We start from the raw sequence: 21171 nt of genomic DNA on the forward strand, positions 1-21171 counted from the left end.
GTACGTTTAGTTGGAGTTTCGATTGAAATTTTGACGTTTTACTTCAAGATGCCCACAAAATGTCCCACTTATAAATCAAACCGGGGCAACGTCAAAAACCAAGTGAAGTAAATTTGTGCCCGGATGAAGTTGGTTTTACCCCTATTTCTCAAAAAATTCAAATTCAATGACTGACAATGCAATACAAAGAATTTTCAGAGCGTTCAAAAGCATTCAAATGCAATGAAAAATATTTTTGTAAATATTTCTGCCATATTAAAAAAAAGTATGTAGGTTGAGGTTCTTAGTTGCTTTTTGTACTTCTTTTCACGTTTTATCATCCTTTGGCACCCTCTTAGTGCACTTCATTTTTAGTGTTGTCAGATGTCCCTCATGGCACCCAAAAGTGACAAAAGTGACTACTGACCATTGAAACTCAATGGTAACAAAAGAAAATGATGGCCACCAAGTGGGTCCTTTTGAAATTCAATAGTCATAACTCACAAGAGATCCACTTCTCTTGTCTTGTTTGGTTTCAATCCATCAATCCATTGGCTTCTCGAATTGGGAACCTTGGTAAAAAAAATCGGATAATTAAATGTGTCCACAATCAGCCCAAAAAATACAAAGGTTTCCTGGTTGGGACAGGAAAAAACTCATTGTCGTTCCTTTACCCCAGAGCAATCTCAGTTGAGGTTGAGCGCTCGTTTTACAAATAAAAAGTATAGATCACAAAAACAGGCTTTTTGGGAGCTTTGCGGATTATAGCCTAGAGAAATTTGCGATTACCATACACTACATGCCAAATCCTACTGTTGCCATAAGTTGTCAGCAAAATGACCCTAGAAAATAGGCTTCATTTGCACTTCAGGATTAAAAAAAAATGTTTCTGAACATTCCTTATTAGGTAGAATTCGAATGTTTTTTTTTACTGTAATTTTTTACCTCCCCCTTAGCTGTTAACAAGATCACTTATGCATAAATGGTAAAAAGTATCTTTTATAATATTTTGCAAAACAAAACAAAATCTTATATTTATACTGGAACACCCTTGGTCAAAATTAATGTAGTTTAATTTATAGGAAGTCAATACATATTTTTCTATGAAAATAAAAGATGTAGAAAGTTTTTCTTTTCAACACCATCCAGAACGGTCTGAATTGTTTTGTTTAAAGTCTACCTACGTAATATTTACCGTTCTCAGAAATTGATGTAAACTCGATCTACGACGAATCCACTTCCTAGGGGAGTCTGAAATCTTTTTTGAACTGTCAGGGGTATAAATAATGGTCGAAGATTAACGAGATGAAATAGCATTACAGAAATATCTTCGGTGGCAATGTCCAAAGGTCGGCAAGGGCTCTTTTCACACTCTGTGCGATTCTTTTCATATTCCCGAAATAATAACGTTTGTTTTCAAAACGTATGTTCATTGTTTTACTTAACTATTGGCTAGCGAAAAACTTGTGCATTTTCGCTGAAGGATGGGAAGGTTCCATCTTAGAGGATCTCGAACATGGTTGGCACGTGCTGGAAAGCAAGCATGTAAAAATTCAACTGCATGCTTTCTTGTGCTCATGAAGACAAGCACTGAGATCACAAGTCATGCTCAAATGCAGTGGGTCCCTCGGATTTTTCAGGCGGAAGTGAAGGCATGACACTTTGAAGTTTTTGTGTTTGTTCGAGGCAACGTGTAGATGACAGGTGAGAAGCATTTTTCACAACTCTCACCGAGTACCAACCAATGATGTTGTCATCCAAGTGACTTCGCTAATATGGCCCTGGGAATAAAATTCAGTCTCGAATTATGGGAGGCTTTGGCAAAATAATTGGATGACCAAGGGGATGCAGACGAAGCCACATTTTCACCCAACCAACTTCAAGGCAAAAACATCCTCCGAAAAACGTGATTGATGAGGAATCTGAAACCAGATGACTTCCAATGTTCTAGATGCATTTCGATTCATCTTTAAGGTGTGCCGCACTTGCTGACTTGTGATTAGTGATTTGACGAAGCACTAAACATATTTCATGGTATTTACAATGGAATCTCACAAAGGAAAACGCTCAAACACGGTTTGGAAAGGAAAGCAAGCAATTGCTCAGCTTGTTGTCATCAATGCGTGAGTGATCAGCCAAGGAATTGTTAGGCGAATACTGGCACAGATTTCGGAACTCGCGATTCTTGCGACTCTTTTTTTAATTGCTGGTTTCTTAAGAGAAGAATTTGGTTCACCTCAACCACCGCTCACTATGAAGTTAACTTAAAGGAATCACCCCTCCACCGAAGAAACGGACAGGAATCTCAGGAATCCAATTTCAATCAAACAAAGATCTCCGGTACATAATGAGCTGGATCTAATTGCCAAGGACTCCTTTATGACTGAGGTATCCTTTGGCAATTCTCGAAAAATTTGTGCAAAAATCTATTAGCGAAGGAGTTTGATGGAAAAATGAAATTGATTTTGCTTGTCTGGCAATTTGAATCGGCAAGAGAGCTAAGTAAGCCACGAAAGAGGGAATATGTAAATCTCGTCGGGTTGATTGTTTCCAGACGAGGTATTTCTGTATCGAAATTATGAATGCTCTAAATATTTTTGGGGATCTTTCAGTCGTATATTCTTCTTACTCACAAAAGGAGAGAAAAGTCCCAAAGGGTTAAATATTTTTTCTATGATAGAGTACTCTCAAACGCAATCGTCCTCTTCATTCATCGGAGCTGGCGCCCTCTGCTTCGTCTATGTGCGGACAAACAACCGAAGAAATGAGAGTAAACGCTCGAAGATACCAGACTTTATCCAGGGAATATTAAATAATGTAATCGAGGTTTCTGGTATTCAAATCAATTCGAGAATCCAGGCTCGTGAAATCAATGAAGTCCAACTCTTTTCTTTCTCGGGCTCCTTCATTGTTCAATTTGCTGCCCTCAAATATTCGTAGGGCTTATGTAGGCGTTGATCCAGTAGCAGGATTTAAGTCAGACTTGGACAAGTTTTTGACTAAAATTCCGGATCCAACTCCAATTCGTTGGTCGATCAAATAATATATATAAATAAAAGTCAAGTAAAATGAATAATCTTCTCGTGTTGAACTGCTGGGATTCCAATCCCGGTAGCGGTAAGGAAGCCCGCAAAAAAAAAATTTGTCGCAAACTTTGTCTGCTCATCCTCATTTTTCTGTGAAATATTGTCAGTAATCGTTACATGATGGCACCGTTGGGATCGTCTTTGCAAACTGGCGGACTTTCAAATACAACCCGATGCGAAACGGGAGGAAGTGCTGATGGAACGGTACATTGGGTATTTTGAGAGAATTGCAAAGACCAACAAGTGGTCAGACAACGACATGGCTTGCATTTTTCCTGAATTGTTGGAGATAGAATCCACAGTCCTGGATGACTTGGACACGACAACCTTAGGAAGTTTTCAACTAATCAAGACGGCTCTGATACCGAAAGGAGAAGTTTTCAGGGAGTCTGCGGTTTTACTGTAGACTATTTTGCGTTGAAAATGAGGCCAGGGGAGTCGGTTCCAGATTTTCCACCACGTTGTCGACGCGCTGTTCAAGCCGCATACCCGAAGTTTACAAAAGGAAACCGTGAGCAATTAGGACGTGATAGGTTCGTTCGCGGACTCACAGCACACAAGCAAGAACTAAAGAGCGCTGTACTGAATCACAAGAATGAGAAGTTCGAGGAAGCACTTCAAGCAACCATGATGGCAAGAAGTGTCAAGGAGACCTTGGAGGAATCCAGGCAAAAAGAGCAAGGCGGGTCAGGGAGTGGAAGCTATCCCAGGGAATCCAAGAATAGAAAATCAAAAGGAATTGGTACGACAATAATTTGCTTCCGTTGTCAAGGGTTGGGGCATTATGCAGCCGATTGCAAGGGGCCCAGGGTACGAAGAGAGAATTCAGTTCGGGAGAAGCAAAGTATGTATATGGGTTGGAGCGACGGCCACGAATGAGAGGACATGTCAGAGGACTGGATGAATTGTTCTTAGTTGACACCGGGGCGACTAGTTAATTCCTACCCATGTCTAGGTACACTCCCGACCGACGAAGAGAAATGTTATTCCATACTGCATCAGGGTAACCACTTTGAGTCGTGGGAGATCAAAACGCTAGGATTGAGATACACGGGCTAAAGACGGGTTAAAAGGTTCACGTTTCTGGTTGGAAATGTGTCCGAACCGATTCTGGGCATGGACTTCCAAACTCGTCACAAGGCAGTAATTGATGCGACATTTGGACATGTTGCTTTGAACGATGAGACCTTGGTGGGGGAAGGAGAACTGAAGGAGGAGGATGTCCCTGATCAGTTGCAATTCCTATGTGAAGTAGAAGGATTGGCAATATTATATGTGGATGACTTAGTTCAAGATGCAATTGAGGTTCCAAATGAGACAAAAGGAGAAGAAATGCGCTAGCTGAGAACCTTTAAAGAAGAGCTTCCAAACGTATTTCATGGTATTGGCCACACGAAAGTGGTTCAACACAACATCACCACTGGAGATGCGGCTGCCATTTGTGTTCGGTCTCACAGGACACCCATTCGATTACTGGAGAAGGCTCGGCATCAAATGAGGAGAATGTCCGATGAAGGAATCATTAGAAGGAGCAAAAGTCCATAGTGTAGCCCCGTGGTTTTGGATAGTCGATTGCAATTCACACATTGCCATTTTTCTTTTGAACCTATCGAGCTGTTAATAAGGTTACCAAACGAGATGCATTTCCAATGCCCAGGGTGGATGGGGCGTTGGAAGGGTTAAAGGGAGCCAAGATCTTTTCCATCTGGACTACAACCATGGATATTATCAAGTTGGATTGGAACAATCGGATATTCTTTAGGGATCCCTTAGTGCTCCCTTGGGCTCCAATGAGTTCAGCAGGTTTGCAAAAGGTCGACCAAGTCCAAAAATGTTTTACCAGGAATATCAAAGGCATGAGAGAACTTAGTAGAGAGAACAATTAGTTAAGGTTGAGGGATCCCTTAGTGATGGAAGGGTTAAAGGGAGCCAAGATCTTTTCCATCTGGACTACAACCATGGATATTATCAAGTTGGATTGGAACAATCGGATATTCTTTAGGGATCCCTTAGTGCTCCCTTGGGCTCCAATGAGTTCAGCAGGTTTGCAAAAGGTCGACCAAGTCCAAAAATGTTTTACCAGGAATATCAAAGGCATGAGAGAACTTAGTAGAGAGAACAATTAGTTAAGGTTGAGGGATCCCTTAGTGATGTACATGATGTTAAGTCGGGTGTCCCTCAGGGCTCCATTTTGGGTCCTCTCCTTTTCATTATCTTCATTGCTCCGCTTCAGAAGCTTGATAGTAGTAAAGTCAGTATCTCTTCTTATGCTGATGATACAAAATTGGTAGTTGGTAGGAATGGTCAGAGCTCCTGTTGTCTGTTAGTGGTCCTAGACCAAATCTACTCCTGGGCTGCTGCGAGTAACATGGCACTGAATGGAATGAAATTCCGCTCAATGACCTTTGGGTCGACGCCATTAGACACTCCACTATTAGATGATGAAGGTAAGGACATTGAGCAGGTCTCATCCATGAAGGATTTAGGTGTAGTCCTCCAAGGTAATGGAAAGTTCGATGAGCATATCCAGTTGAAAGTTGGTAAAGGTTTTCAAACATGTGTTTGGATATATCGCACGTTTAAGTCCAGAGATAGTATCACGATGCTACCTCTGCACAAGTCGTTTGTCCAGCCACATCTTGAATATGCTTCACCCAAGCTTGAGCAGGTCCAAAGATTGTTTTCTAGGAACATTGAGGATATGAGAGAGCTCTCGTATTGGAAAAGGTTTGAAAGGTGGACTGTGCAATATATAGAGAAGGCATGAAAAGTATCTGATACTGTGCGTTTCCAAAAGCATTAATGAGCTTTGTCCCAATCCAGGTTTTAGGGTCAATTGCAGTGACCGTAGAAGCTTAACGTGCGTATTGAGAGCACCTTCAAGCCCTCGAGAATCCAGTCTAGTTCGAACAATGAAGTCCACTTCTCTTCTTTCACGGGCTCCTTCATGGTTTAATTTGCTGCCTTCAAAAATTCGTATGAAGTATGTACGTAGGTGTTGATCCAGTAGCATCGTTTAAGTCAGATTTAAACAATATTTTGATCAAAATACCTGACATCCCTACATTCAAAGGTTATCCAGATCCGCTCACTCTAATTCGTTGGTGGATTAAATATTTTATGAATGTAAAAACGAGTAATGTTAATACCTTCTTTTGTCAATATTCCCAGTGGTGGTAAATAAGTCGGCACAAAAATGTGGCATTGTGTTCGAGAATATGTTATGTGAAAGCCACAATATGTGTCGAAACAGGGGTCGTCTAAATGAACCATTATGGTGCATTTAGACGACCCCATTTTCAGCACATGTAAGTGACAAAGTAGTGATTCACAACTCACATGCTGAGCCCTGTTCCGTTTACATTACAAAGAAAACTTTGATCGAAGTTTTGGAATCGTCTTCCGCGGAGAGTTTTGTGTTTTCAAATGCTTAGTCAAGGAACAATCTAAAATTGTACAATACTACATAAAAAAAAATTCATACCAGAAATTTTGAGACTGGCACGTCAGTTTATAAGTTTAGTCGGTGGTTTTGCACCATGTCAATTTTTTTGACCCGTTCAACTGAAGAAAAAATTGCACCTTGATATTCATTGAGCTTCTGGCACATTTTTTAGAGTTAGATGTGGTCCACAAGTTGACCCGGCTTCAAGCTTGATTCTGGAGACAAAGCTGACGAAAATCCTCTTCATTGACTTATTGTCCATGGCGGCTCCAACCTCACCAACTGACGTCATCAGCTTGCCCATTTTTCCGTGGATGGGGACACAGGCCTTGGGATTGGAATCCCAGCAGTTTAAGACGAGAAGATTATTCATATTACTTGACTTTTATTTATATATATTATTTGATCGACCAACGAATTGGAGTTGGCTGATCTGGCTAATCCTTGAATATAAGGTTGATCCGGAATTTTAGTCAAAAACTTGTCCAAGTCTGACTTAAATCCTGCTACTGGATCAACGCGTACATAAGCCTTACGAATATTTGAGGGCAGCAAATTGAACAATGAAGGAGCCCGAGAAAGAAGAGAGTTGGACTGTATCGTTTTAACTAGCCTGGATTCTCGAGGGCTTGAAGGTGCTCTCAAAACACACATTAAGCCTCTACGGTCACTACAATTGACCCTAAATTTAAGAGAGAATAAGCTCATGTTTTCCTTGTTTTGTGTTCCAAAATATATTTCAAGGTGATTTGTTTTATTGGTGGACACTTCAAAGATTTAAGGGGCTAATGTAACAATTTGGTTTGTGATTTTCTGTTTTTGATGCATGCATTGAACAAACTAGTACTGGTGTGATCATTGTGCCTCAGTTTCAAGCTTTCAAACCAGTATTGCCAAGTTTGATGCAAGCTGGATTTTTTTTGGTCAGAAATGTACGTTCTATTGACCTTAATAAGCCAGCTTGGATCAAACTTGGCAGTATTGGTTTGAAAGCTTGAATTACAAGCATATTGATCACATCAGTGCAAACCAGGGTAACTAATTAATACTTGAAAGTAAATGACTCAACACTTTGTCACAAGTTAAGGATTTTGGAGAGTTGAGAGATTGCCTTTGGTATAATCATTTGACCATCGTTCAGGACACAGAGAAACACACGGAAAAATGATCTCTCCGATTCCATCTGTGTCATGCATTATTCAATCTGGGCATTAGCTGATTAGAAGTAGAAAAATATTGTCTACCAATATTCATCTAGAAGGAGTGTTTACTCGAGAAGTCTGAAACAACAATTGAACAAACTTTCGAAATTCATTGCCAAAGCTCAAACAACACAGAACTTGACAGATCATTCCTTAAATATGGTTTTATATAAACCAATCATTGGATCTTTAATACTGGACAGTCAGTAATAAGTAGTCTTTACCATTAGCCTTTGGCATTATTTGTTATTCTTAGTTGCATTTAATTTGCAAGTTCAATTGTGTTTTCAGAGAGCCTTGGTAATTAACTATTAATTGACAAAATAGTAACAAAGTTGCCAGAATTTGCCAAGACCATTCCGTGTAAGTGAGTAAATTGCCAATGATTGAAAGCTGTCCGAACTATAAATGCTGGCTTATTGTCGCGGGGACCATTGCTGCAATGAACAAGATCTTTTATTTATCACAATAAATTAAATGGATAAATTAAATACGATAATGGCAAAATAGTGGCTGCCAGGCACAGACTAACAGTGATTAGTCCATCCCCGGATAACTTGTGGATTTTGATTATTTTCGGCCAAGAGGAGCGGCACCAGCATTGGCCTCATCGTAGGTCTGGTCGGGAACAGGGGCACTGGGGTCCAAACACCACTTGGTCTTCAAAGGCTTCTCCACTTGTTGAGGGGAGGTGAATTTCAGGTTGCAGATCTCTTGAGGGATAATGGTACATTCGTGTTCAGGCTTGAGAGAGGGCACCAACCGGGTTTGCAGACGGCAAGTCTTCTGGGGGTTCAAGTCGCACACCTCCTCGGGCACATCCAACAAGGACGTGATGGTCTTGTCGTGGCACTCCTCGGGACCCTCCTCAGTCACGCAACCGGCACCGCAAATCTCAATGGGGAGCTTCTCGCACTTGGTGTCGCCCACGAACTTGCCGGCTTGCTTCTCAACGTACTTGGTGGTACAAGAGGACTCGTAGACAGTACGGCACTCCTCGGGTCCTTGACCATTGCAGATCTTCTCCAAAGGACGGTAGCATTTCTTCACTTGCTCCTCAATGGCTTGTTGCTTGAACGTGATCTGGCAAGACTTTTCAAAGTTCTCTTCACAAACCTCTTCTTGAGCGGGCGAGAATTCCGTCACATAAGTGTAGTGACACTTCTCCACATTCTTGTGGGTGCATTCAAGAATGGGATCCTTCTGGATGGAGGTCACGGTCTCCTCTTTTTCCACACAACAAAGGCCGGTCTCGGGGTCGTTCTGGCAGCCGCTGAAGTCAACACCGCCATTGACGGCATTGTTGGATTGACGACCTTGTCGCTCGCCACGACCACGAATGATATCGCCATTGGCCAAAGCCACAACAGCGAGCACAATTAAGAACTGAAATTGGAAAGGGCTCACTTTAATGCTTGTTCTGTTGAAAGAAATGATTGAGGAATGTGCATTAGTAACTTTGCCCATTTTTGTAGCAATGCTGATTGTAGTCACTCACCTTCATGTTTCCAGGACAGGATCCGTGAGGTGTTGTCGTTGTTGAGTCAAGTTGACAATTGATGTGAAGATTTGAGTGTTATCCCGATATTTATACCCCTGAGCGATGGGCAACAATCATAAGCTCATCTCCACATCCTCGTTATTTCGGGCATCTCTGCCCACGAGCAACATGGCGGGGCAAATTTCCCCCTGTTACTTTTTGACATATTCAACAGGAAGAACAGGTGGACGCTAGCGGTTTGCCCCTCCTCTCATACATTGAATTGAGGAGGTGGAGAAGAATACTGTTAAGCATATCTTTTTTTTGTGGTAAAGACGCAAACGGCGTCTGTTGCTCATGACCCCCTTGTGAATCTTGTTGTGATGAAGATGGTTAACGAGAGTTTGGTGGCCTGTCCTTACTTACCTGCTGATTTGGCATAAGAGTGTTCAGTCTAGCCAGGTCCTTCTTCTAAGTCAATTCGAATGTCTGTTGAAACAACGGTACCTATTACAACCATACACTCTTTACAAAGTCAATGAAATAACCATTTAAACATATGAATATCCTTGCCTAGCATTTTTGTACCAAACAGGATCAGATCGGTTCAATCAACAATCAAACATCTCTTTTTCATAAATTTTTAACTTTTATTTAGTTTTTTGGAGCTTGTTTCACTGTATGGTGCATTACGAAAGTTTTCACATGCCCTAAATAAATGTTTGGATGTGCATTGACGTGACAAATCAGAAGGTCATTATTGGCCCACAAACTAGAGGTCGTCAAGAATAAATAACTTATTGTCTCGAAATCAATATTTCTCCCGACCCTTTCTTCTATAGGAAGGTTGGTCAGCCCATGATAGGGAAATCTACCAACAGAATGTACCGTTAAGTGCCCAACGATGTATGGAATGAAATCAAGCAAGCTTGTGAGAAATAGTGTGGAACCTGGTTAGGCGTCTGAATTCTCACCCTTTGAATTCAATTGGCATTCATAAATCAGATGGTTCAAAAGTATCCCATTATTGCAAATTTCAAGCCTTATGAGAAGCATCTTGAAGTGTTATGGTGTAATGGTTATGCATTTTTCCAATAAAATCTGATTCACTTCATGTGCACAGTAAAAGAAGTTAAAGTTGTTGAGGACACAAATGCGGAAACAATTAGCAATTTATGTTAATTAGTGTGATTCCAAATTCAATTTCTACTATTCAACTTGGGGTGGTTCACTTACTATTTATTTTCATGCATCAAAAATGGTATTACGCCCTGTCAGATTATCGAAGGACAGCTGAGCTAACGCAGACGGAATTCCCTTTTTTAATTCTGTCCTGCCATAACAGCGAGAGGCCGACTTTTGACTCAACTAAAATTTAACATTGAAATTTTACTCTAGAACGATTAAAGCAAGTTAGACGAATGCAAGTTAAGAACTTAAATCACACAGTGTCGAGCAAAAGTCGGTCTTTCTCTGTTATGCTGAAAAGGGAGTTCGACGTCCAGAGGTGGCCGTTCCTGGTCATGCAAAGCGTTCGAGCTTGTTACTCTAGGACACCCTTGAATAAAAGGTTGGTCTGGGGTCGTTAATAAAAGTCTCGTTAAAAACTTAAAATTGGATCATCTAATGAATAGAATCGTTAAAGAGAGAACGGAAACAAGTTCTACAAAGTTGGAGCTCGATTTAAAACAAAGGACTTCATGCTTTTCAATACCTTTTTTATCCAGTAGTTGTGCTTATGGCGTATTTCACGAGAGATGCCTTGTCTATTGCTAATATTTTGTCTTATGTCGACAAATTATGAGGACAAAGAGAATGAAGACATTTAAAAACATAAAGGATTTGATAGCGTTCATATCTAAGTTGGACACCATATAATCCTAAGGTCTGAAGTCTTTTCAAAAGCTCAAATTAGACATGCCGTCAATGGACTTCTTAAAACATCTCTTTACTCTTTCAATCTTACTTAACACCTCTGCAGACATTGGGGCCCAGCTTGGGGAAGCATATTCGAAATGTGGTTGGACTATGGATTTGAAAAGGGTTTTCATGGTAAATATGTCCCTGGATTTGAATGTTCGGTAAATCCAGCCTCAAGTTTGGAAAATCTTGGCCAACTTCGATAGGATGTGCTCCTCAAATTTGCCATTGTCTTGTACAATTATCCCTAGGTCTTTGATAGAGCTTAATGATTGAATCAGGGTTGTGATGATTGTCTGCGTTTTTTAATAGGAATTGTTCCAGCTTAATCGTAAGCAATGATGCGGAATTTATCCCCATTTAACTGTATGTTCCGTGCTATCACCCACTCATATACATTGTCTAAATCAGTTTAAAGGTCTGTCTGACTTACTAAACTTCGACTACTGTATAAACTACTTTGGTGTCATCGGCATAAGACGAAATCGAAGATTGAAGGGGTAATTCATTTAGTGCGATAGATAGTCTGAAGAGAATTGGGCCTAGGATAGTGCCTTGTGGAGCTCCGGATAACACTTAACAGGGCGCCGCAAGCAGCCTTCAACCTTAACAACTTGGTGACGGTTGGTCAGGAACTCTTTGATCCAGGAGTAAGTGTTGCCTCTAATACCGTTTTCATTTAGAGGATTTAGCAATAGAATGTGATCTACTTTGTCAAAAGCTTTAGCAAAGTCCAAGGAAACAACATATACACAGTCGTTGAGTTGAAGTCAAATTACGTGGTCAAAGTGTAGAATTAATTGTGTCACAGTGCTGAAATGAGTACGAAGCCCATGTTTTTCGTCAAGAATGTTACCTTTTATGTCAAGGTATTTAAGCAATTTTGCTTTGACGAGTTTTTCCATGATCTTGGCTATGTTGGAGGTTAATGATATAGGTCTATAATTGCTGGGCTGACTCATATCTCCATCTTAAGAAATGGGGACGAAATGGGTTATTTTTACTTGAGTTGGAACTCGCCCCTCCGCTAGAGATCGATTCATTAAATATGAAAATATTGGCGCGATAACTTTTGCAGTTCGTTTTAGGAACTGGGCCATCACACTATCAGGCCCTAGAGTGCCTGAGAATTTCAGTGAACTAATTGCCTCCAGATCATCATGTTCGTCTAGTTGGATGTTCTCTAACAAGTCACTTTCAGCGTCGAAATAGGAGATCGTCTGCTAATTGTCGAGAAAGGGTTGAAAAGACAGACGAAAACTGATCGCCCAGAATATTGGCTAAATCTAACAGACTTGACACTTCTTCTTCATTCGGTAGTTTAAGGGGTCCTACGTGGGGATTACCCTTTCGTTTGGAGTTGTCGCAAGATTAAAAAGCTTTCGGGTTGAGTTTAATATCCAGGACAACTTTCTTCTCTCCCCATATCCGACCTGTCTCGATCGAGTTCTTCAGTAATAGTTCTATAGCTTCAACCATTTTCCTGAAAGTTTTGGGTTTGAAAGAATGATCATCTCAATATTTCTATCCTTTTGTCAAAGACACCCATTTCTAGAAAAGCTTTTGTCTCCCTTTTGGTATAATTGCTTGATTATTTTTGATTGACAAATGAGGCACGTTTATTGGGCACATATTTCTTGAAATGAAAGAATCATCAAATTCATAGCATCGTCAATATTAGGCTCTTGGCCTATTTGGGAAAGCAGGTCTAGAAATGCTAAATTTGAATTTATCAGTGGCCAGTGCTCGGCCTAGAACCAGTACTTAGCTACTTAAGTCTTCGAGACTTTTTCTCGAGTTGTAGCCTTTTGCTCCTTGATTGTTGGAAATATATCCAGAACATTATGATCAGACAGATTACTTAGGGTCACTTGAATATTTAAAATCCAATCAGGATCGCTGGATAGAACTAAGTCCAGAATGCTGTCTGCCCGTGGACAGGACTGGGACAGGTTGCTTGTGAACATGAATTCTCAAATCTCTGGTAACATTTGGAGGAGGACTTTGGCATTGGTAAATAGCCAAGGGGACTAGGTAGGATGCCACGCGACCACAGTTTTCGGGAAGTTAAAATCTCCTAATGAAATATGTGGCGAGCAAGTGGACTTTGCCATATGGTCTTGAATGAACACTAACCCAACATGAAATAAGCTTTCTTCGAATGTGTTGAAACGACATTGTTAAACTTCGTAGTGGCGACCCTTGATGTTGACCTATCATGTTCCATTGTTCTTTTCTGAACAATTAGCACATATAGCCATAGTCACGAAAATTCACTCTTGGGGGTGTCTGAAGTCATCCAAAGGAGTGGTTCTTTGCTGTGAGGAAGTAGTTCAATATCAATCTGGGTTCCAAATAGAGGATTTTGTGTCGTTAGAAGGGATCCACTTTGGGGTCATTTTTAGACCACCATTCGAGAGAAACATTGGGGAAAAAAATTATCTTCACTTAGTCTCTCTTATGAATTATCCTACAAGGGCATAAGCCACTAAAGAGTAGAAAATATCGTTTACCGATATTCGTTGGCAATGAGCGATTTTTTTGACACGTCTGGAACAACAATTGAACATTAATTTGAAATAAATATCCAAAATTCGAACAACATTGCAGAACTTCCAAGGGAGAGCATTCCTTACAAAAGAGTTATTCATCAATGTTTGAAATTCATTGGACAGTTGATAATAAGTGTGGTGTTGCGAAGTACATTTTTTATTTATCACAATAAATTAAATGGATAAATTAAATACGATAATGGCAAAATAGTATGGCAAAATAGTGGCTGCCAGGCACAGACCAACAGTGATTAGTCCATTCCCGGATAACTTGTGGATTTTGATTATTTTCGGCCAAGAGGAGCGGCACCAGCATTGGCCTCATCGTAGGTCTGGTCGGGAACAGGGGCACTAGGGTCCAAACACCACTTGGTCTTCAAAGGCTTCTCCACTTGTTGAGGGGAGGTGAATTTCAGGTTACAGATCTCTTGAGGGATAATGGTACATTCGTGTTCAGGCTTGAGAGAGGGCACCAACTTGGTTTGCAGGCGGCAAGTCTTCTGGGGGTTCAAGTCGCACACCTCCTCGGGCACATCCAACAAGGACGTGATGGTCTTGTCGTGGCACTCCTCGGGACCCTCCTCAGTCACGCAACCGGCACCGCAAATCTCAATGGGGAGCTTCTCGCACTTGGTGTCGCCCACGAACTTGCCGGCTTGCTTCTCAACGTACTTGGTGGTACAAGAGGACTCGTAGACAGTACGGCACTCCTCGGGTCCTTGACCATTGCAAATCTTCTCCAAAGGACGGTAGCATTTCTTCACTTGCTCCTCAATGGCTTGTTGCTTGAACGTGATCTGGCAAGACTTTTCAAAGTTCTCTTCACAAACCTCTTCTTGAGCGGGCGAGAATTCCGTCACATAAGTGTAGTGACACTTCTCCACATTCTTGTGGGTGCATTCAAGAATGGGATCCTTCTGGATGGAGGTCACGGTCTCCTCTTTTTCCACACAACAAAGGCCGGTCTCGGGGTCGTTCTGGCAGCCGCTGAAGTCAACACCGCCATTGACGGCATTGTTGGATTGACGACCTTGTCGTTCACCACGACCACGAATGATATCGCCATTGGCCAAAGCCACAGCAGCGAGCACAATGAAGAACTGAAATTGGAGAAGGCTCACTTTAATTTTTCTTCTATTGAAACAAATTCCTCAAGATAGTGCATTTGCAGTGTTGACCTCTCTCATCCAGCACATTTTCCAAAATAATGCTCATTTTAGTCGCTCACCTTCATGTTTCCGGAAAAGGATCTGTGAGGTGTTGCCGTTGTTGAGTCAAGTTGACAATTGATGTGAAGTTTGAAATGTTATCCCGATATTTATACCCCTGAGCCATGGGCAACAATCATAAGCTCATCTCCACATCCTCGTTATCCTGGGCATCTCTGCCCACGAGGAACATGGCGGGACAAATTTTCCCCCCCTATTACTTTTTGACGTATTTTACAGGAAGCACAGGTGGACGCTGGCGGTTTGCCCCTCCTCTCATACATTGAATTGAGTTGGTTGAGAAGAATGCTGTTGAGCGTAATTTCGTGACCAAGACGTAAACGGCGTCTGTTGCTCATGATTCCATGTGAATCTTCTTCGAGGGCCCTTTGTTGTTGGGGTTAGTTTACGAGAGCTTGGTGGCGTAATCTCACTTGCCCGCTGATCTGACATAAGAGTGTTCAGTCTAGCGAGATCCTCCCTCCATCTGAATTCGAACCTCTGCAGGAACAACGGTAACGGTACCAATTACAACCATAACATTTTTTTACAAAGTCAATGAAATAGCCATTTAAACTTTCTTTCCGTACCGAACAATTTTGGAGCAGCTCAATCAACAAACAAAAACGTCTTTTTCATAAATTTTCATCCCCTTCCCATTGCCATTGTGCACATTAGACTTTTGTCATGTATCACAAATATGTAGTCGTGACTTTGCTGTCTGCAGAGACTTGAAATATACTGGCTGGGATTTTGAACTGTTAAAGGTGGAAAAGTTCTCCAACAATTTCATAATCCTTCCAAAGTCATAAAACTGATTCAATTTCTGCAAGTTTTCATATGCAAAATTATTGACTTTGAATGATGACAAGGATTTTATCCATTATCCATTTTTACACTGATCCATGGCTTGGATCTGTTCATCTACATCTTCAGTCTGATCAAGGCTGTCCCACGGCCAGATATCCAATAAATTGAAGTTTACCAAAAGATTTGTATGATCTGTGAGTAATTGTCTTCCAGTTTTCTCGATTTTTTCGTCGAATCATTAGGATATTTACAACCACTGGAGCGTGATCCCTCATACCATCTACATGTGTATGTCCCGCTACTCAATGGTAACCAATCCTTTTGTCTGGCGTTGGCAAACGAAAGTGTTTCCTGAAAAGGCCGCTCACCAGCACATTCAGTCCTTTTAAATGAACCTCAACCCATATTGATGGAAACTTTTGGCTCATGTGGTTTGATTTGAATAGAAGTTTTTGGTATGAATGTTGGCTTATGGTCCAGTTAAACGACACACAGAGCCTCACAGGCTCACAGATTGGACTTGGAACCTGCTCCAACTTTCTGCGATCTGTGACAGACTTTGGATAAACGTTATTCTCCACCGATTAGTTGGCGGCGCTCATTTTTTAATTTGTGGCCAAATGTTAAAAAGTTTATAAAAAGACTTGAAGGGTTATTAATAACTTGTTAGGTAAAGTAAGGTTAGATAAGTTTAGGTAAGGTTTTATTAGGTTAAGTTAAGTTTAAAAAAGTACCACCACCATCTAATCGGTGGAGAATATCGCTTACTGAGAATTCGTCGCTTCCCCGGAAGAATCGGTCCAAGCACGATCGAGCGTGACCAAACAGAGAAAATTTCAATGAGTAACAGTGCAAATTGGCTCTCTTCTTTGGGGTTGAACTTGTCAATGAACAGCTTGAAAACAAAATAAAATTCGATTAGAAAACTGAAATGGGAATTTCAGCATCAAATTGAAAAAATAAGTTCCTCAAGAAGAATGGTAACAAACCAAATGAGGTCGCCCTGATTGGCGAGGAGCGAAAACAGTGACTCCACATAGGCAAAAGATCCATTTTTTTGCTCTATTTATGTTAAATCGAACCGTTCAAAAAAGGGGCGATAGCGACTTGTCTACATTGGTCTAACATGAATGGTAGTTCTTTTGACAAGAATCGATTTTGAATTAGGTTCACAACTTCATACCTTCTTAAATGGCAATTTGTATTGGATCATTGTTTCCACCAATCCAAGGCCCACTCAACTCATCTACTCGGTACAATTCAAATCCGTAGGGTAACATCGAATACAATATATTGCTGTTGGTTCAAACCATTGCCGATGGTTAAAGTCATTATTGTTAATCAAAATCATTACTTTATTCTAACAAGAAATCATTTTTCACCAGTTCTTTCACTCCTTCGGCTCTCTTCTTTTGCCAGTGCTGCTTAGGAAGATTAAACGCTTCATCGAGAAAAAAAATAAGCTGCGATTAAAAGTGCTTGGGAAGTGTAAACGACAGGAGGGTATAGGTCTGTGATTTGTGAATCGCTACTTCGTCGACTTTATGTTATATCATTAGTGACAAGGACCAATCGTGGGTTGTCAATTGAGTCTATTTTCATGGTCACCCTGAAGTCGTAGGATGCGCAAGATTTTGCAACGAAATGTCTGCTATCCGTTTCTTGGAGAAATACATGAGGTCTGCAAAATTTTAATTCAGGTTCCTTCTTTAGGAAACCACCTCGAACATTTCAGGAGATTAGCTTTAACATTTTGTTGGGGATGTGGCGTTTTCTGTTTAGTCAACTGGAGTCTGTTGAGTTGTGTGTGCGATCTCTTGGCACCCATACTACCGATTTTACGTGAGTGTCTGTCTCCGATCCGCTTCGACATAAAGAGTGGTCAGTTTTGTTTCCTGCCTTCTAGTCGCAGTGTGATATCATCTGGTCATCTTGTATGGTGATATAATCGCTCGCCACAGCCGATCTCTAGAGCGACTATACGATCTCATGAATTCATTAGCTTTGTTTAGTCACTCCGAACGATTTGTCTCGTTCTAGAAGCGAATAATGACAGGACGGCGTTTGCTTGGTCCTGGTCTCCCTACCCGGAAGCAGTGGGAGATGTCCGACTACGTTAGGTCACTTCCCATGATACTAGAGATTTTTAACACCTCCGCTGAAATCTTCGTCCTTTCTAGCTTTTGGATCTGCTCGTTGTGACTCGACTATTTTAGTTTACTTTAAGTTAATACATTTTTGATCCCTCTCTTCCGTTTCCTCTACCAGATTATGGTTAGTTTGGTAGTCGAGGCTTGAATTCGAGGCCTGACTGGTTTCTCTGAGTGTTGATCTGCTTGCTTATATAGTTCTGATTCTAGGTGTTTGATCGCTAGAAAGTTGCTCTTTACCTTAGGTTCCGATTCATTTAATCGAGATTCCAATTTTGCCAACTTCATGATGAGTTTCTAGCAACCTATGTTGCACGCCTCATACCAGTTAAGATAGTCTTCATAGTATATAGCCCTTGAAGAACTTTCATGGCTCACATGGAACACTGAGGCAGCCTTTATGATACAGTCTTTGGCAGACCTGACACGTCAAAAATGACTTTTTCGCTCGTCGATCGTCTGAGACTTACTGAGCTCATTCATACTTTTCTAGGGTCGAAAACTGCATCGGATCTCCTGGATCCTTTTTGAGCTCAGTACCCTTTTGAAGATGCTCGCGAATTATTTCCGGGCCATTCAAGCCAGGAATAAACGGGGCTATGTAACTTAATAGTGGTCTTTTTAAGTTTTGCACTTTTGATGGTGGCTTTTTCATCGTTATGAATCTTCAGCGTGACGTCGTTTTGTTCGTGACGATACAAGAGAATGTGGAAGTTTCATCGTGGTTTATTGATCGTGGTATTCAGTTTATTGGGACAAAGTCTATGAAATGGTCTCAAGACACTCTGGGGAGATTTTTCACGAAATTTAGAAACGAAAGTCAGGAGTTTTACCTTATTTTTACGTTTTGAGAACATTCCCCCCAGCTAGAGCAGTCAAACGAATCGCAAAAAAACGTTTAAAAAAGCTAATAATAGTATTGACTTTTTTGCAGATTTCCTAACGTTACTGGTAATCGGGTCCAAGCAGTTCAAGACGGAAGAATGTATTAACTTTACTTCATTTTATATTCATATAACATTTGATCTACCAAAATATTAGATCCTTTTTTGAAATTCACATTTGAATGTCATTCATTACTAGGTCTTGGGATTGTTTTTTATGAATTCTAAATTCGTCTTAGCTTTTTTGAGGTTTTTATCAGCCGAAAAAAATCTGGGAACTTCAAATGTTTGATGAAAAAATAAGTCCCCAGGACGTGGATGCCATAATCTAGTATTCAGACTTATCAAAAGTTTAGCAATGCTAAGCAAGTCTGAATACTAAAATTATGCCATCCTCGTCCTTGGTAGTTTTTTTTTTTAAATTACAAGTTCCCAGAAAAAAGAGAATCCCAAGCCCTCAGAATGACATTCACGTGTGAATTTAAAAGGATAAAGAGAACGCATGTTTCAAGTAATTAAGTTAGTAAACGAGTACGATAATTATTCTCACTCTCAAAATTGTGCGCGCTCAAGAGTCGCCATGAACTAAACAACGTCACGCTAAAGCTTCATACAAGTGGAAAAAGACACGCTCAAAAGTGCAACTCTTAAAAACCACGGTCAAATTTCGCGCCCCCGGAATAAACGAAGAGGAAAGGAAAAAGGCATTTATTAGACATCCGTTCAACTCGAGTGCAAAATTAAAGAATTACGTTCCTTCTAGCGATTACAAAAAATCAAACCAAGAAAAAATCTAGCCTTTAGAAGATTCTTCAAAAGCGAAAAAATATATAATAATTTCAAGTCATCAAAACAAATTATCAGTAGGTCTGGTAAACTTTTTAAACGTAAAAAAACGGGAGTGCATGTTTCTGGCAAAAAGTCCCTGTTACTTAATTTAGGACCTATTTTTCAGCTATTTTTATTTTTAGGAAAGTCAGCAAAAAGGGAGTTCCCGTTAAATTAAACAAACTTGCTTTCATGGGTTTCATCCAGCCCAAAGACGATGCTCTCACTGGACAGAGACGATAACGACAAAATTAGTAACTTTTGTCACGATTTATCACATGATTTCTCCGTCAGTTGAGTTTGACTGTTTTGAACTGGGAACAAGTCACCCAATTATTGCAGTCAATCGCACGTGTGTCAAAAATCATGATCATTTAAATTCAACCCAATGAAGGCACCAAAAGAAAAGTTAGCACCAAAAGAAGAGTTAACACCAGGGTCTTACCAACGTAGTTTTAGCCCATTCATTTTTCTCCTATTTAGGATGAGTTTGAAGAGGACATAACTTTTGCCGCGTACCTTACATCGAGCTCAGAATTAACCATTGCTTTCTTTGACAAACAAATCCCAACTTTGAATTGTATACCATAACATTATTAACAATCAAAAAAGTGTCCTAATATCCCACATTGCAAGAATAAAAGCTTTATTTTTCGTGTTTGTTTTTAGTACAAGACTTTTTGGATTTTGGGGGGAATATTCTTATGGTATAAAAACTGATTTAAAAATGAAGAAATTCATTCGATATTTTGTAGCTCTCAAACCGTTATTGGGGGAATATGATTTAAGATATAACCGGGGCATTATGGAGATAAAATCAATGAAAATTTGACAATTAAATCACATAATTTTTTGCTGATGTAAAGGCAAGACTCAAACAAAGAGCAAGAACATCTTGAAAACAATAATCTACCAAATTTAACCTTTGAAAACCACCATTATACTTGAATAAGTAAGCAAAGAAAACTTCTTTTCATTCTTTTCACTTATTTTTCCGTTTTCGGAACTTATTTTGGCTTATTTTCATAACGTAAAAACAACTATTTTGACCAAAATAAGAACCTAAGTAATTATATTTCATTCTAAAAGAATTGTAACTTATTGCAATTGGAAAGCAATTGACATGAGTCCTTTGCCCCGCAAAGTTTCTCTCTAAGTGTCAACCCCTCGTGATCCCACCACTTTTTCCAAAGTTGGACATTTTGTGCACAGAGATCAACTTTGGGGTCACTGTTTGACCATCGTTTAGGATACAAAGAAAGACATCGACAACTGTCTCTCATGATCCAGTCCCCTTTAAAGATAATCCAATCCGGGCCCATCCTGTTGTCAGAAAAAAACAATCCATTAACAGTCTTTGACTATGAGTCTCTAGTCGAAAAGAGGGCAAGTATGAGGATCCACGGTCTCAAATCTACCCATATAACTGCTTTCTTTTCTTTTTTTCTAATTGAGACCGAAATACAAATACAACAACAATACAACAAATACAAGTACATATGATCATGAACTTTAAAAAAAATTCCAAAGTTCGAAATGCATAGCAGAATCAGAAGATCATTCCTTACAAATGAGTTGTTCATCAATGTTTGAAATTCATTGGACATTCGATAATAAGTGTGTTGTT

At 40.2% G+C, this 21171-nt stretch overlaps 2 protein-coding genes across 2 annotated transcripts; both read right to left on the bottom strand.

Moving 5' to 3' along the window:
• Positions 1-8150: 8150 nt before the first annotated feature.
• On the bottom strand, positions 8151-9216 carry LOC131883349 (uncharacterized). The gene is made up of 2 exons (XM_059230802.1): positions 9211-9216; positions 8151-9098 (listed from the first exon to the last, which is right to left on the bottom strand). Exons 1-2 carry the CDS (start codon positions 9214-9216, stop codon positions 8283-8285), a joined length of 822 nt encoding a protein of 273 aa, XP_059086785.1. The 3' UTR covers positions 8151-8282.
• A 4595-nt stretch (positions 9217-13811) lies between these two features.
• LOC131883580 (uncharacterized) lies at positions 13812-15455 on the bottom strand. Its single transcript, XM_059231082.1, has 2 exons — positions 14893-15455; positions 13812-14764 (listed from the first exon to the last, which is right to left on the bottom strand). The coding sequence occupies exons 1-2, from the start codon at positions 14896-14898 to the stop codon at positions 13949-13951; spliced, it is 822 nt and encodes a 273-aa protein (XP_059087065.1). The 5' UTR covers positions 14899-15455; the 3' UTR covers positions 13812-13948.
• Between the last annotated feature and the right edge of the window lie 5716 nt (positions 15456-21171).

This window comes from Tigriopus californicus, chromosome 7 (assembly GCF_007210705.1).
Source record: "Tigriopus californicus strain San Diego chromosome 7, Tcal_SD_v2.1, whole genome shotgun sequence".
NCBI classification, from domain to species: Eukaryota; Metazoa; Arthropoda; class Copepoda; order Harpacticoida; family Harpacticidae; genus Tigriopus; species Tigriopus californicus.